At 51.5% G+C, this 16,692-nt stretch overlaps 8 protein-coding genes across 8 annotated transcripts; 5 read left to right on the top strand and 3 right to left on the bottom strand.

Moving 5' to 3' along the window:
- Positions 1–141: 141 nt before the first annotated feature.
- On the top strand, positions 142–2,881 carry BCR37DRAFT_395004 (ER membrane protein SH3-domain-containing protein; the record flags this gene model as incomplete). Its single annotated transcript, XM_040871556.1, has 3 exons — positions 142–2,201; positions 2,245–2,765; positions 2,814–2,881. 3 exons carry the CDS (start codon positions 142–144, stop codon positions 2,879–2,881), a joined length of 2,649 nt encoding a protein of 882 aa, XP_040723012.1.
- Positions 2,882–3,163: 282 nt separating this feature from the next.
- On the top strand, positions 3,164–4,198 carry BCR37DRAFT_339981 (One of several homologs of bacterial chaperone DnaJ, located in the ER lumen; the record flags this gene model as incomplete). The annotated part of the gene is made up of 1 exon (XM_040867349.1): positions 3,164–4,198. A coding segment is annotated over one exon (1,035 nt), but the record flags the coding sequence as incomplete, so codon positions are not given.
- Positions 4,199–4,355: 157 nt separating this feature from the next.
- BCR37DRAFT_389197 (uncharacterized protein) lies at positions 4,356–5,519 on the bottom strand (the record flags this gene model as incomplete). Its single annotated transcript, XM_040870711.1, has 1 exon — positions 4,356–5,519. One exon carries the CDS (start codon positions 5,517–5,519, stop codon positions 4,356–4,358), a length of 1,164 nt encoding a protein of 387 aa, XP_040723010.1.
- An 823-nt stretch (positions 5,520–6,342) lies between these two features.
- Positions 6,343–8,369, top strand: BCR37DRAFT_382902 (uncharacterized protein). Its single transcript, XM_040869974.1, has 2 exons — positions 6,343–6,867; positions 6,936–8,369. The coding sequence occupies exons 1-2, from the start codon at positions 6,802–6,804 to the stop codon at positions 8,151–8,153; spliced, it is 1,284 nt and encodes a 427-aa protein (XP_040723009.1). The 5' UTR covers positions 6,343–6,801; the 3' UTR covers positions 8,154–8,369.
- On the bottom strand, positions 8,183–8,992 carry BCR37DRAFT_395000 (RNA cap guanine-N2 methyltransferase-domain-containing protein; the record flags this gene model as incomplete). The annotated part of the gene is made up of 1 exon (XM_040871555.1): positions 8,183–8,992. One exon carries the CDS (start codon positions 8,990–8,992, stop codon positions 8,183–8,185), a length of 810 nt encoding a protein of 269 aa, XP_040723008.1.
- A 956-nt stretch (positions 8,993–9,948) lies between these two features.
- BCR37DRAFT_389194 (uncharacterized protein) lies at positions 9,949–11,152 on the top strand (the record flags this gene model as incomplete). Its single annotated transcript, XM_040870710.1, has 4 exons — positions 9,949–10,119; positions 10,222–10,321; positions 10,545–10,640; positions 10,692–11,152. 4 exons carry the CDS (start codon positions 9,949–9,951, stop codon positions 11,150–11,152), a joined length of 828 nt encoding a protein of 275 aa, XP_040723007.1.
- Positions 11,153–12,356: 1,204 nt separating this feature from the next.
- Positions 12,357–13,016, top strand: BCR37DRAFT_389193 (uncharacterized protein; the record flags this gene model as incomplete). Its single annotated transcript, XM_040870709.1, has 1 exon — positions 12,357–13,016. The coding sequence occupies one exon, from the start codon at positions 12,357–12,359 to the stop codon at positions 13,014–13,016; it is 660 nt and encodes a 219-aa protein (XP_040723006.1).
- A 210-nt stretch (positions 13,017–13,226) lies between these two features.
- BCR37DRAFT_331125 (uncharacterized protein) lies at positions 13,227–15,767 on the bottom strand (the record flags this gene model as incomplete). The annotated part of the gene is made up of 1 exon (XM_040867007.1): positions 13,227–15,767. A coding segment is annotated over one exon (2,541 nt), but the record flags the coding sequence as incomplete, so codon positions are not given.
- Positions 15,768–16,692: the final 925 nt, after the last annotated feature.

Below are 16,692 nucleotides of genomic sequence, written 5' to 3'. Positions count from 1 at the left end.
GATGGAGCCGCCCTGAACTCGAACTACTCAACTCAACTCAACGCTCAATCAGAGTCAATCTTGTGCTGCATCTGCTGTCATTGACAAAGTATAAGTACATAATCACCGCCAGCCTGTTTCTCATCAATCACTCCACACAATATGACAGCACAAGGCACCAAAGACCTCGCCAAGGCCAGGTCCCAACTCACCTTTGACCCAACATCCCTCACCGCAGCACTCTACCCAGCAACCGGCCGAACACGCGCTCAAACAGACCACCTCGTCAGCATTGTTTCAAAAGAAGCCATCTTCAATAAAGATGATCGACGGTACATGAACCGCGTTGAACTCCTTCAACGCGCGTACGCTATGCAACTCCGCTTGACACAGCTGTGTAAGCAGCATGGATGGGATTATGAGACATTATTGGGTGCGATGGGGTTATTGGATGATCATGTGCCCTTTGGTTTACATTATACTGCGTTCGTGCCTGTTGTCAAGTCTCAGGGCAGTGATGAACAGATTGCTCAATGGCTACCACGGTGTATGAATCTAGAAGTCGTTGGCTGCTATGCACAAACAGAACTCGGCCATGGCTCCAATGTTCAAGGTCTAGAAACACGCGCAAAGTATGACCATGCAACAAAGACATTCGCCCTCTCCTCACCCTCCCTCACTGCAACGAAATGGTGGATCGGAGGCCTGGGCACCATGGCGAACCATACCGTCCTCCAAGCACAACTCTTCATGAACAATAAAAACCTCGGACCACACCTATTCATTGTTCCCGTACGAGACTTGAAGACGCATGAACCCTTGCCTGGCATCACAGTCGGTGATATCGGTCCTAAACATTACGGTGGTTTCGCCATGGTTGATAATGGTTTCCTGCGCTTCTCAGGTGACGTTCGTATTCCTGCAAGTAATATGCTGTCTCGGTATGCGCAGATTGATGCAGCTGGCCATTATCGACCTGCAGGACATGCTAAAATCGGGTACGGCTCCATGGTTGCATTACGTGCAGGGATGCCCTTTGTTCTCGGTACAGAGCTCGCAAAAGGCGTCACCATTGCGATTCGGTATACCACTGTCCGTCGCCAATTCGCACCCGCTGCACCCATTGTGACGGATAAACTCGAAGATGGCGTTGCTCCCCCTAAACCTGCTCCGATGATTGAACGACAGGTGATTGAGTATGGAAGTGTGCGAGAGCGACTCGTTCCATTGCTTGCAAAATCATACGTCTACATCTTGACAGGTCATGGTGTGGGTAAGATGTACAAAGAGATGCTTGCAAAACTCGTTGCACCACCGCATGATGCCTCCAGACTCGCTGAAGTCCATCTCGTTACCTCTGGATTGAAAGCCGCACTCTCGTGGTCTGTTGTGCAAGGATTGGAAGAAGCGCGCAAGAGTATGGGTGGTCATGGTTTCAGCAGTTATGCAGGTATTGGTGAACGTTTCGCAAAGGAAGTTCCCGGCCAAACGTACGAAGGGGATAACTACGTCCTTGTCCAACAAACAGCGCGTGGTCTCCTCAAATGTGTTGCACAAGTTGCAAAGGGACAAGGCAATCAACTCGATCCATCCACGCAATTCATGCAAGAGGCATTGATGAATCTTCAGCAACGCAGTACAGGTAAGTGGGATTGGACGGATCGTACTGCCTTGCGACGGGTACTTGATCTTCGTTGTGCGGCACTCGCTGCGAACCTTGCGAAGAAGTTGCAACAGGGTGAAGACTTCGCTGTACTCAACCTCGAGTGTGCACGACTCACCATGGCATTCGCGGATTGTTATTGTGCAGCAACTGCATTGCAGACTATTTCTACCCTCCCGGACGCTTCTGTGCGAGCGAGGCTGGAAGGACTCGTGGAGATCTTTATGCTTGAGCAACTTAAAGCGAGTGCTGGTGATTTGGCAGAATTCGACATCACAACAGGTGGTGCGGATCTACGCGCTTTACGGCAGCATGCACAAGTCACGATGCAAAAGCTGACTGTGGATGGTGGATTGATTGGGTTGACGGATGCGTTTGGTTTCACCGACTGGGAGCTCAATAGTGTTTTGGGAAGAGCGGATGGCAATGTGTATGAGAGTTTGTGGAAGCATGTCAATGAGCGTAATCCTGTCAACCAGCATCGTGTGGTGCCTGGTTGGAAGGAGCACATCAGGCCACTTCGAGATGTTCACGCTGGCCAGGTCAAGGCTCTGCTGTAGTGTCTGCTGTAGTGTCATTTGTAGTCACCGTAAATTTGAAAGTTCCATTCTTCATCTCGACACACCACGACCTCTACCCTTCTCTAGCTACACGATGGTCTTTTCCCGTATAGGACAAGCTGTGATTCTCTCCACTACCATGTTCTGTCTTGGTTGTTTGCTCATGAACTGGACCGTCGACCACAAGACACTTTGGGAATCAGGCCCAACACCCGCTGCTTTTGATGCCGCTGAACACCATTATCGCAGCCTCTACCAAGTCCCTCATGTAGTCAAGCACACACTGCATACCATCATTGGTGTAGGCATTCTAGCGCATGTCGTCAAGATGCACAAGGGAAATCAGAGCAACACGCTCTTTGATGGTGGATCGCTCGTATTGACCATGATTGCTGTTATGTTGTATGTCAGCAACTTGGTCAAGGGCATCGAAGCACTCGCTCTACAAGCCTATGAGGACCTCACACGGGAAGATTCCATTCGAGTGATTGCAGCATCGAATGTCATCCTCGGGCTCGTCTTATTTGGTGTGTTGGTTTTACAGATTGGACAGGGCTATGCAGGTATGTTTGCTGCTCACTTCTCGATGTCTACGGAAGCTAATTTGATAGAGCAAGTTGCTGAGCGCGAGCAACTTGAGTTTGAGAAGGAGACGAATAGTGCGAAGAAGACTGAGTGAGCCTGCCTCTTCTTGTACATTGTCAGCGTCTATACAGCATGCTGCACTAGGCCACGGCCTCCTGGGCCTCGTGGACTGCCGCTGCACCGCGCTGAAGCCTGAAGCCTGAAGCCTGAAGCCTGAAGCCTGAAGCAGCAGCCTGATCTTTGTCGCGTAATAAAATTTGACACGTACATCTAAATTTCCATCCACTCAATCCACCTCTACAAAGACGCGACTAGATCGCCCAGGGAGGCCTGAAGAGAGGCCATGCTACGAGGACCATTCTTCCTCTTCTCCTGCTCTCTCTTCCTCCTTGCCCTGTTTGTTGCTGCAAAAGGCGCAGACTACTATAAAGTCCTTGGCCTGAGAAAGCAAGACAACCCAACGCTGCGTGATGTCAAGAAACGCTACAGAACCCTGAGTAAGCAGCATCACCCGGATCGTAATCCAGGGAATGCAGAAGCCAAGGCCAAGTTTGTGGAAATTGCAACAGCGTATGAAGTCTTGTCGGATAAGGAGAAGCGCGCAACGTATGACAAGTATGGTGAGGAAGGATTGAAGCGACAGGAAGCCGGTGGTCATCATGACCCTTTTGACTTGTTTAGTCAATTCTTTGGCGGTGGTGGGAACGGGAAGCGACGTGGACCGAACCTGGAAACGGTGGTGGAGCTGGATCTCGAATCACTGTATACGGGTGGTGAATTCACCTTGGCCATTGAGAAGCAAGTGGTGTGTGATGTGTGTTCCGGGACTGGCTCTGATCCTGTACATGACTTGCATACATGTGATGAATGCAGTGGCCATGGTGTCAAGCTCGTTCGGCATCAACTTGCACCAGGCATGTTTCAGCAAATGCAGATGCAGTGCAACAAGTGTGGTGGACAGGGCAAAATCATCTCGCATCCATGCAGTAAGTGTAAAGGCAACAAGGTCTACAAGGATAAGGAACAATTCACACTCGATGTCATTCCTGGATTGCCAAGGAATCATCAGGTTGTGTTTGAAGGGGAAGCTGAAGAGTCACCTGATATCGAGACGGGCGACCTCATCATCACCGTTCGTGAACGACGGGATAATGCACGCGGATGGCGAAGGAAGAATTCAGACTTGTACCGCACAGAGGCCATCTCTCTGTACGAATCGCTCTTTGGCTTTACGCGGGAGATCCAACAACTCGATGGATCCATGCTCAAAGTCGATCGACGCGGCAAGACAACGCAACCAGGACAGGTGGAGGTGCTTGAGGAATCAGGCATGCCACTCTGGAATGAGGAGCTGCAAAATGCAGCACTCGGGCATGGTCGTGCTTTCATTGAATTCGTTGTCGTGCTGCCAGATATGGAGGGCAAGGATGACAAGGGTAAAGGCAAGCAACTCAAGGATCTCCTTAAGCCTGCGAATCTGCCTGACGATGATGGCAAGGACGAGCTTTAGAAGAGTCATTTAACATCTTAATGCATAGAGATACATGGCATTTAGACTAGACTAGACACTAGACGGCCTGCTGAACAGGTTGCTTCGGGGCATACTGTATGCCTGTTGCTTGTTTGACCTCTTCCTCCAATGCAGCCAGCTGCTCCCAAGTCTCAACGGCCTGTGCCCTTTCCAGCATGGCTGTTGTGATAGCCCCTGGTAGTGGCTTGACAGTCTCTGCATGCCTACGCTGCATCTCTTCAATAGCCGCTAGATCATTTTCTGTTCGTTCTCTAAGGGCAGCAGGTTCAAGCGTCCCCGCAGCCGTTGTAGTGAGCATGGCAGACGGCTTCAACTTCTCCGGATTATACGGCGATAAAATCTCCTCCATCCACTCATGATGCTGAACATAACGCGCACGACTAATTTCCCTTGGTGTGACAAGATCCATATCATCACCGATAGGATCATCGTACTGCGAAACCGGTTGTGTTGGGTCGACCGGTAACCCACGTTTCTGTGGGATAATCGGACATCGCGCTTGGTTTTGTGCAGTGGTGCCAGGACCAGTACCTGGCTTACCCTGCTGGCCGTATCCATGCTGACCTGGTCGTCCAGCACGTTGTTGTTGTTGCTGCAAGCGTTGCTGTTGCTGATACTGCGCAACTTGCTGTGCTTGTAACGTCGCTGCACTCGCAGGCGGTAACGCAGCGCCTGGTCTCGCTGCAATCAAATTGAAGCCTTTCGTTTGGAGTTGAGGTAATGGGTATTGTCGCATGGGTTGTGGTTGTGCAGCTTGAATATTGGCTGGTACACGCGTTGCTTCATCGGTTCGTGAGTAGAAGAGTAACCAGAGCGATGCAGCGATATCGTTTGGATTCTTATTCGCTAGCCTGAAACGACGACGAGAGCGAGAGGTGAGATGTTCTTCACCCGGTAGAAAGCCATACTTGTGTTCTAGGATCTGAATAACACTACCGCCGACATTGACGTGATAATCTTGCTCGTTGTCCATATACATGAATCCATCCGGGGGCGGACGCTGGTTATTTGGCATATAGACGAGGAAGATGCTGCCATCAGGCGGCCTATCGATGTAGCTCCACTGAAAGGGCGCTGTTTGTGCGAATGTCATGCCTTTTGCGAGCATTTCAACTACAGCTTCGAGGGCAAGCTGGTTAACTGTGGGATATTGCAAAGATGCCTTGCACCATAGGGCCTGTGATGAGCTGGATGAGTTCATGGAGCCCGTCTCTAGCTTGAGTCTCTTGTCTGTTGATGTCTTTTGTCGCGTCTTGGTCGTCTGTGGTGTAGGGTTAGGCAAGACAACTATTCAACCAAGAAGTCTCTGTGTCTGTTCCTCATACTACTGCTAGAACTACTGCTACTGCTGCTGCTACATCGCTGCAAGGACCAGCACAGGTAGCTGACTCTCTGCTGTAGAACTGCTACACCTGTATTGATCAATGAAGCTGCGGTCAGCTCGAGCTTCAGATCTAGGGAGCCATCTGATATGAAACTGCCAAGTATCTCCAGACGGTGCCGATCTAGACAATCACCAATTCGCCATACATGATGATACACTAGAGACTCCGAGTAGGGAGTCTATGGGACTAAAACTGACTAACACTGACTCCCGCTGGCGATGTCTTGGTGCTCCCCATCTGAAGTCCTTTCCTGCTTCTCATTGGCTGCATTTCACGCTGAGACTCTTCTTGGCGACGGCTGGACCGTTTTCCACAACCGTCGACGGCTAGCTATAGGCTGAGCCTATAGCTTCGAGATGTTCGAGAACGGGACATTGCATTGCTTGCATCGCTCCTCCATTATGCTCAAGATTCGAACACTTGCAAGTTGCTCTGATTACTTGGGATGTTGGGAGCCGACATTCAGTCTTCCTCGCCGCCCGGCGCGCTCTGACATATGGACAATCAATGTTAGTCAGTGATCACTGGTCACCCAGGCCGGTGGCCATACCGCCAGCCATGTTGGGCTGTCATCAATGACTCATCATCCCTGACACTGTATGGTCTGCACTCCAGTCTCCAGTCTGACTCTCAGAGACGACTGAATCTATGCAGCAGTTGTAAAATGCCTGAGCACAACCTAACTCCAAGCCTGACTCCTTACGCTCGGGCCTGGAGTTCGGTGTCGTCAATCATGAGCAAGAGCAAGTCAGCCCTAAAGCAACTATCATCTGCAAGAGTGCTAGTCACTGTTACAGGAAGGGTGCAAGCATATCTAGGATCCAAAAGGCTGGCAAGAGGCAAGCTCAGTGCTCACATGAAGTTGAGCGTAGGCGGCCATCGCTTCGACTTGTTGTCGAAATGGAAGAGTCGTCGCTTGACTCAAACCGGAGCCACCTTTATTAAAATGGCCGCTCGAGAAGCCGCCATGCGCGGACACTCCAACCCGCCATTTCGTAAATAAGAAGGCTCGCTTTACCCAAAAAGCACAACGACGAATACTTGTGACACCCTTGCAACCTATACCAAACACTCGCTTTTTGTAAAACAGCAGCGACTATGACTGAGGCAAAGAGCAAATCCGAGCAGAAGCAACTCTCACTCGCCGCTATCCTTGGTGACCAGGTACGTGCGCTCCAGGCGTTTCAGCTGATCTAAGCGCCCGCTCTACAAACAAATGCTAACATACCCAGACCTGTCCTCCTTGTTCGCTCAAAGAATTCCAAGACTACCTTGTCTACAAGGAGCGCTCGGCAGAGAACTTGCAATTCTTCAACTGGATCAGCTCGTATGAACGCCGTTTTGCACGACTCGAAAGCGCCGAAGCAACCAAGATTCCAAAACCACCTCCACGAAAGACGTATGGAACACCATCCCTGAGGGGCCGTAGTGACTCGCGCTCTTCGAGCCGTTCAAATGTGTCTACCTTGGCGACTCTTGGAGAAGGCACCGAAGACTCAGAGAAGGCTGGCGCTGTGCCAGTCTTTACAAGCGACACGGCGCCAACAACTATCGTCCCCCCTGCAACGGCAGGACCTCTCGCGCCTCCCATTCTCAGCACTGGAGCAGCTATGCCAGACTCTCCCTTCGACGAGTCTGCACCAGTCCATGAGAAGCCCACCAAGATTGCGCCGCCTTCCGGCCCACTCTCAACCTTGGTCGAGCAAGACATGACGGAACTGACCGCCGAGCAAATCGAACAATTCCCACCGTCTGAGCAGCCATTCCGCGCAGAGATTGATCGTGTGGTGGAGGCCTTTTTCTTACCTGGCGGCCCAGCAGAGCTCAACGTAACAGGCCCTATTCAAAAGTATATCCGCGAACAGGCACAAAAGACAACACACCCAGAGATCTTTGAAGAGGCAAAACAACACGTCTACACCACCATGCAGAAATCCTCCTTCCCGGCCTTTTCGAAAATGGCCACAGCGAATATCAATCACGAGAAGAAAGTATTTTGGCTGTGTGTTGGAACGACTGATTTCATGCTCGGTGTTATGGTTTACTTGCTCTGTATTCTGCTCAAGGCTGGCCGTGGATGGCGGTGTTTTGGTATTCCATTCACTTGGTTTGGCTGTATGCAATTCTACTCGGCGTTGTTGGATCTCTGCTTCCAGGTCTACGGTCGAACAGCCAGACAATTGTACCCGTGGGAACTCATGCAGGATGACAAGTCCTTCAATTTGGCTACTGCAGATGCTGATTTCGGTGACAATATGGGCGGCATCAATTTCCGCACCATCAAGCAAGGACTGCTCCCGAAATCAAAAGTCTTTGAGAAGGAAAAAGTGATTGAGGATCCTATCGTCAAAGCAATTCAAAGGCGGCGGTGGATCCAAACGTATATCGTTGCAACGACTGTTGCGGCGTGTGTCATTGCCATCTTCCTCGCTGTGCCAAACAGGCCTTGAGTCTTGTAAATTTGTTTGTAGTCAATTCATCACACTTGCTTGTTATATTGGCAATGCTCTGTATGATGGGGTGAACCAAAATAGCAGACCAGGGCTTTGCAGGCGCCACTCGTCGTCAGATAGTGCAATGATAGGCAGGCACACTTGAATGGCCTGCTGCTACTTTGCAGAGACAGAGTGCTGGCCGATACGAGGGCTGCCACTTGATCTTGTCGTGACTGTCTAGGCAGGTAGAGCACGATACGCTGCGTATACTTTCCGCAAACTTGCATGAGTACAGAAGCGGGGATAGGCATGCTTTCGATGTCAAACGTACGCTGTACGTTATACTGCGGTCCACCCCATGGCGGCGACAGAAACACAAGCGGTTGCGTATCAATCTGGTCTGCAAGAGACTGCATGACAACATGCAACATCAATGCCCAGTCTCCTTCAATAAAGGTAATCTTGTCAGCAACGCCATAGATGGCTGCGTTTTGCTTTGCACAGGCCAGTTTCACGGGACATGAGTCTACTGCAACAACCATGTCTATTTCCTCAGCCGCTGCAAAGGCAATTGCATTGCCACCGGCACCACAAAAGAGGTCAATGATGACACGGGCTCCATGACTCGCGCAGACTTGAGCGATTTGTACAGCGAGCGATTCGGGAGTGACTGAGTACCAGGATTCACGGTCTAAGCAACAACCTTCGTCATAGCGGGAGAAGAGACGATAGCGTTGAGCGTAGTACTTGGATAGCTCTTTTGGCAGTGCATCAGGCTTGTAGCGTATAATTTTGTCGTGAAAGTATAGCTGCCCGTCGATTTCTCGAACATCTTCTGTAGGTACTTGTGCCATTGAGCAGGGAGAGCTTGTTACTATGCACGTTGCATAGTTGAAACAGGACACTTGTGTAGACGTCCTCGCTCCAATGCCCAGGTGGTTGAAAAAGCTGCACTAAAACTGCTTCAGATGGAGCATAAAGGGCAACCAGGAAATCAGGAGACCGTCACGTCTGTGACGATGCAGCTACACTTGTTAAGGTCATTGGGTGCCCACGGCTTGATGACAGCAGAAGATCAATGGGATACGAATTTTTTTGGGCGGGCCTTCAATCAGAGCACTCAGGCCGAATCAGGTATACGTCTTAGGGCATCTAGTCAGGCCCCAGATTCATGCCTCTAAGGGACTGAATTACTGTCACTGGCTCAAATCGAGCTCATGATGACTCATCGGAATCAGATGTCCATCTCAAGAGGCGCACTGATCCTTGCAAAGTCTGTTTCGCATATGCTGATCATGAAGGTAGTATGGCGCAATTTACTGGTAGATGGTCAGTCTAGACTGGCAGTGACAGCCTCTTGTCACAAGTTGACAGGCTGGCCCGTGCTCTGGCTGTCTGTACTTTACTTGTAGCTCACGAAAGCGGGTCTTGCATTTCCTGCAGATCAGTCGCCACCCCGTTCCCGTCCAAAATGGGAAGCGAAGGGCCGGAAGATCTGCCACTGAGCGACACTCACCGTGAGGTCCGTGAATAACCCCTGCAGCTGTCAAACGCGCGGAATATGCAGGCAGCGAGACGCCGCCTCAGGCCCGATTGTCCGGATGGACAGACTTGGTACTACTTGTCCTCAATATACTATGATTCTATGAAGTGCTGATTGACAAAATTAACTTCGTATGACTCAGCAGTGTACTGATCCTTGGCAGCCATATTCTTGTACGAGTCCAACACGAGCTAAGTATAGCGAAGGCAAGCCTGACCAGACGTAGAACTCGCCAAAGCGGATAGCTATTGACTCGGACTCGCAAGTATGGCTCTTGCGCCTTGGCCCTTGGCCTGCTTGGTTGCCCTTTTGCGTGGGCTGTGTGCTCGCGTGCTCGTCTTCGAATTCGTACAAGCAGGGCAAACCGAAAAGCATGTGCAGCACTGCCAGCAGCAGGTGCTTGCTATTTTCAGGAAGAACAACTTGAACGAGATCTTGGTAAGGGTAATATGGTAGTCCGTACAGAGTAAGCTAGCTAGCCTTCTACTAGCTCAAAGGAGGACGAGGCGTGTTGCACATCACTTACCGAATACTTGTCAGATTGGCGATTTCGTGGTCCCGCCGGCTTTCCGAGTCTGCACTGACTTCCAGCAAAAGTTCGAGACCTCTAGTCGCGTTGTCTTGACAGATGGCCGATGGCGTACACACAGCAGGCAACCAGACACCCTCGTAAACCTCCGATCTGCGTAACGAGAGTCGAGGCACGTACGATAATCCGCTCACCACATAGCGGCACACTCAGAGTCAGAATCTTGGTAGCAACTTACTAGCAACGGCATGCCTCTTGCACGAATGCCGAACAAGCGGTACCTGAAGGCGCCATCTTCACCTTGACTGCGTATACTTGCCCTTTTAACTCGCAGATCGCTTGTCTTCTATGCACAGATCTGGCAGCTTGGTTCAACCGCCCAGGCCTGACCCCACTGTCCAGTCTGCTCTCTACGTTGCCTTGATAAGGTGTGCGTCGCCAATCCTTTCTTGACTTTAATCCTTTCTTTCAACACATATAGTGTCCTACCTGCGCTCATCTGCTCGTCTCTCCCCTTCAATGCAGGTGCAGGTCCGCAGACTTGCCATGGCAACCAACGATGAAGAGCAGCAGCAACGAGCACTGCACGCCAAAGCGACGTCCAACGCACCAATACACTACCCTCATCATGGAGCAAGCGCGAACCTCAGGAGAGATCCAACACTCTGTCGGTCAGTTCCGTCGCGAGACGACGCGACCGCAACGGCACTCTTGCGCTCCCCTGGCGGTCATGCAGGCGGCAACTCTTTTGCTTGGTATGCCGAGTATCTGCGCAAACTCGCAGAGGAGAGTCGAGAGCGTGAGTTTGAAGAACTACTAGAAGGCGACGCGACACCGGATGAGGCAATGCGCGCAGATGAACAAGCGTCCGTCAAGTCTGCGCCGCGACTTGTCCTTGATATGCGCGAACAAGGCGCGACGCAGTCATCCGGGGGGACTTGACGCGTCTGTGTTTGGTTCAGCAGACACCCTTACGTCGCGATCATTTGCCTCGTCGCAAGACGGGCACGGATCGCATCGCATCGCATCGCATCGCATCGCATCGCATCGCATCGCATCGCATCGCATCGCATCGCATCGCATCGCATCGCATCGCATCGCATCGCATCGCAGTCGTTGCGTTGCGAGCGAGTGGGTTCACGAGTTTCGGTTTCAACTTTCTTCGCTGCCGATTTGCCCGAACACGAGCACGTTGCGCGCGGACCCACCACGACTCGACCGTTACCATTACGGTACCGTACTACCGTGCCATTGGCGATTCAGTTGCGAACTGTGAGACTTTACAGCCAAGGCTGTGGCAAACATATGCTCGCGTAGCCGCTCGCTAGCTTGCCATGTTTTGACTGTCAGATGAAGCTGTCAAGACGGTAGATGACTGGGTCGAGGACTCGAGGCTATCCATGGCAACAACATCTCAGCTCTCGCTGAAATACATAGTAATAATCTTCAATGATAAGTCCATTGCTGAGGGAGATGCCTACAAATCACCTAGATCGTTCCACATTTTCCTGTGTGCATGACGGACATGACCTGCTGCGATGAGGTTGCCTTCAAGCTCTCTTGCACTGAGACTGGAAGCGATGTTAGATGTAGCGGACGAATCTTCTAGCCGCAACGTGTCATACGTATCTTCCTCACCACACAGCTTCATGAGATCAAAGCAAGTGCAGGTATCAAGTCATGGATGTACCAGGCGACTGCGTGAACATCGCGATCAATAGCAATGGCACGCCGGTATGCAGAGCGATCCTTTACAGGCTCCATGAGCTGAGATGCGTCACGTAGGTGTCAAAAGTGATGGAGCTGATGAGATATAGGCTTTCAAGCCTTGGCGAACTGCGATGCACCCTGTCCAGCGTGGAGGCACTTTCAGGAGTCTGAGTCTTTGAGAGTCCCAGGAGTCAAGAACCTCAAAAGTGGGCAGTGAGCTGGGTCCAGGCAGCAGGCTGTCCAGCTCATTAACCTGCCCTGTAGGCTGTGTAGGCTGTCAGTTGGTGCTGTAGTCGCTTCTTTTCGCTTCTTTGGCCAGGATCTGGGGACGTCATCGAGATCTGCCCCCCCGGAGACGTCATCGGAAACCAGCAGCTAGCAGAGTATAAGTACAGCAGAACATCCCTTTATAGCAAGGTATCATAGAAGCACAGCTATGGCTCATATCAATCTCCCTACACACAAGACACACCCAGAGGTTGCACCGCCTATTGCAACCACAACCAACGAGCATGTCCAGCAACATTTGCAGCATGGCGAGCGCGGCCAGTCTCACACGACAACAGCCGCGTCCTCAGGTCTTGCTGCAAGTGGTCTGCACCAAAATACACACTCTGGTGCAGCTGCAGGAACAGGCCTTGCTACAGGAGCAGGCCTGGCTGGAGGAGCTGCAGGAGCAGGCTTAGATTCGCACCACGGCCAAGGCTCACATGGTGGTATTGGTTCAGGTGTTGCTGGAACTCATGCTCATCCAAATGACTTGAATGCTCTACCAGGAGAGCCAAAAGAAGAGCGTCACATCGATCACCACCCCTTTGCACACACAACAACAGAAAAGGGTCAAAAGCTGATGCCTGTTGCTCGGGATCGTTCAGCACCTGGCAATGAGCCTGTCCCTGCTGAAGCTGCAAAGTTGCCATACGGTGTGACACACACGCATGATGCAGGTACGGCCGGACGGACAATGCCAGACAAGTCCGTGCACCTTGCGCATGAGCATGAGCACAAGACGGATCTTAACAAGAACGGCAAGGAGAGCATCGGTGCCAAGATTAAGCATGCTGTCGCTGGTGGCGGCTATGCCTTGGAGAAGTAGGTTCATACCACGCTATTGTAGTTTTAGGAAGCAAAAGGAGCTCTTTATAAAAATGGCTTTATGCATGTGTCTGAGGTGAAGTTCAGGAAGACATCAGGACCCATGATACCAAAATAGACTAATAATATGGATTCACAAGGCCGCATTGTCAGCAATATGGCTGCTCTTCTGCTTATTCTTGCCAAGCGTACCGTTCGCCTTTTGCATCTTGCGCACATTTCGCCGTTCCTGATTGCGCTTCAACCGAGCAAGTTCATCCTCGATCTGCTTCTTCTTCCGCTTGTTGCGCTCCTCATCGTCACCGGGGGCCAACGCTGCCGTTTCACCTTCAAGCGGTGGTCTCTCTTCCAACGCCTTGCGCTTCGTGACATACGCATGAATGACATGCGGATCTGTGACAATTTCTGTTATGGTCGTTGTCAGCCCCGTCAACTCATCTCGCGTGACGCGCTGAATCTTGAGCACCTTGTTGGCAGATTGCGCAGACATGCCCGAATTGAGAGACATACGATCATCCTCGACATCCGCAGGCGACGCAGCAACACCCGGCGACTCTGGAAACGGACTCGCGTGATCTGTGTCATGGATATTTTCAAGCGCCTCCTTCTCAATGACTTGCGCACGAGACATGGATAAGCTTGTCTTTTGCGCTCGCCAAATGCGTGAAATCTCCTCTTCATAGGCTTTTGCTTGTTTCGCGACATTGTACGCATGCGCACCTTTTGGCAGACTCTCCTTGCTGACTTCATCGAGTGCTTCACCAGCTGGACGGAAACCTCCCTTCATCGAGGTACGAATGAAGCTGATACCTTCGCCTTTGCCGGTCGGATCGCCTTCGCCATAGAGCTGCAGCATGGCCTTGCCCTGTGTTGCATTGATAAAGTTTTTAGATGCAAGCCATGGTGCAAGTTGTTGCTCAATTGTCAAGTTTTCATCCTTCTCCTTGCCGTTGCCAGTACCGCCCGTACCATCATCTTCATCACCCAAGGCGGACTTGCCATACCCGGAATCTTCGAGATGGCGTAACCCAACTTGCATTGCTTCAATCAAACATACTGTCTCTGGATCAATCATAGAGCGCGCCGCTTCTTCAGTGGGCAAGATGTCGCCTTGCTTGAGGCGCCAAAAGCCTTGATCCTCACCTTTACGCTGATACTCCATGAATTCCTTGAGACGCTGACGAATTTGCATCTCATTTTGGTCAGGGAAATGCTTCATGAGGTCACGTACTACCAAGCGGCCTTGCTCATTGCGACGTACAAGACGGTAGGTGATCATCTTGAGACGATTCTTGTAGGACGACGTCACTTTACGTGAATGCGGGCCAGGGATATCGACAACGGGGAAGGTCTGGCCCACCGTATACGTGTGCTTCATGTTTCTCAGGTAGAAGCGATTTCCTGTTCGTGTGGCTGCTTTGATGAGCAGAAAATCTGTCTTTTCAGGCGCATGCTTGAAGATGGGCGCACGAACAAGTTTGTTGTACAGCGTCGGTGTCGTTTCGCCTGGCTCAACATGCCCAAAATTCCAGAAAGGTGAACGATCGGAAGGCGCTAGAATCTGTGCCTCACCAAGCTCAAGACGTGGTCGAAATTCATCATCGTCACTGCGTTTTCGATAATAGTTGAGAATCTTGCTGCACATGCCGGCATTAGTCAAGACGGGTGGATACTCTTCCGAGTACTCAAGACAGACGTAGCCCGTATTGTCAGATAGGGAAATGTCCTTTGTCGTTTTGAGCGCAACGGCAGGGTCTCGACTGCGATCCTTCTTCTTCTTGCGCGGCTTGAGCTTCGAAAAGCGTATCTCCTGGTTCGCCTTGAAGTGCATCGAGGGCCGATGGAAGGATCGCGCCTCAGTCTTCGAAAGCAATGTCTTGTAGTACGGGCTCTGCAGTCGATCCGCAAAGCCAGCATGCTCGATTGTCAAGGTCGACAACATAGATCGTACGCTCGACGTGTGTGTCTCTTGCAGCATAGCATACGCTTCATCGTTTGAGAAATTGTATCGTTTAGCAAGTGGCGGCGCGGCAGACCCTTTGCGTGTACTGAGCAAGATGCGTGGATCATTCATATCCAGCACAATCTTGTCGGCCTCTGGCTTTTCCCTCCACCCTACCGCTCGCAAGTTGGTGGAAGCCTTCACGTCGAATTGTACTTTTCGCGGGCGTTCTTCCAGCATGCTCTCCCAGTCTGCGCAGGCCAACAATAAATTAACATCGAGGTCGCCTTCCTCTGAGATGGTCTGGGCCGTCTGTGCGTCTTCCTCGAGCTCTGGTGTCGACGCGGTTCGCACCACGCCCGTGATTTTCCGTCGCTTAGAGTGCTTGAAGAGCGACTGATCGCTGTGCTCGATATCCAGTGATGCAGACGGCACCACAGGACGCGGCTGTTTCGGTATGCGTGTCGTATATTGGCCAGGCTTTGGACTAAAGAGTTCGGAAAAGTTGAGAATCTGACCTGCACTGAAGGAAGGGTAGAATTCGCGCAAGATTTCCTCCTTGGAGAGCATATCGTCGTACATTTCATCATCCTCACTCTCATCCGGCTGCTCGACACCTGAGATCCAACGCGCCATAGCGCCAGATGCACCGGGTGGCAATGCGCCAAAGTCTGGAAGATGCACCGCACTACCTGCATCATCATCCGCCTGATGCCGTTCTGCCTGTCGAATGAGATCTTCATAATCAAAGTCTTCTTGCGGATGCGTTGCCTCTTCCTCTTCAGGCAAGCTATCATCATCCAAGCCATCAGAACCAAGCGACATGACTTCAATGTTCTCCTTCTTCACCTTGCCATCGGCCTTGCGCTTCGCTGCAGGCGCAACAGCCGGCGCGTCGGCCGCCTTTACATCTGCAACGCCAGGGAAACTCGCGCTGACTGGGGAAAGGACAGGTTCGGCTTGATAATGCTCTGGAAGGAAGAAGTGGTCTTCGTCGTCGCCAAAGAGATCATGCTCATCCTCCATTTCGAGCGAATCACTTGGCCGATCCGGCGGCGCTACTTTTGGGGAGAGAGCATGGCAACGAACGCGCTCAGAGGGCTTCTCAAGTTCTCATGTCTGTTGGTTGTGTCGAATGGATGAACTGTGGTGGGGTTAGCGTGTAAAACTCAGATGGGCTGGCAGAGTCCTCGAATTCATCCTTTGGCCATGGTTTCCGTGTCTGGCAATGTTATACTCGTCCCGGTGTCCATCAGACAGCTTGTGTGGACTTCATTGCGCGGCGGCCATGTCAAAGAATGCGATGGAGTCGAGACTAGGCGCACAATTGGCCGTGATGTGAGACGACAGTTGAGCTAGACTTGTGCCTTGGGACAGCAGTGATGCTATCCAACAGTGCTTCCTATGCCTTCCTACAAGACTGAGACTATGGGCGGAAGCGTTTTGACTCACTGCGTACCATACTGTCTGATAGTGCTCCGAGACCCGCTGCACGGGAGCTGGCAGGTCGAGTAAGCCCGTCCAGTGACTCTGCGTCTCCATTTACATACTGTTGTCCTACCTCCAAGTGAGAGACATGATATCAGACACTAGCTGGTCTAAGTGAGACCAGCACGGAACAGGACAGATTTGCAATAGGCCAATAATGACCACAAGTTGACCCGCCAACTTGGAAGCAGAAGCAAAGCCCGCGGCCATCCATTGCACTGACCAGAGTGACAAGCAAGCTGACATC

The sequence above is a fragment of the Protomyces lactucae-debilis genome (assembly GCF_002105105.1).
Source record: "Protomyces lactucae-debilis strain 12-1054 chromosome Unknown BCR37scaffold_20, whole genome shotgun sequence".
Lineage (NCBI taxonomy): Eukaryota > Fungi > Ascomycota > Taphrinomycetes > Taphrinales > Protomycetaceae > Protomyces > Protomyces lactucae-debilis.
This window is presented reverse-complemented; position numbering and strand designations above follow the sequence as displayed.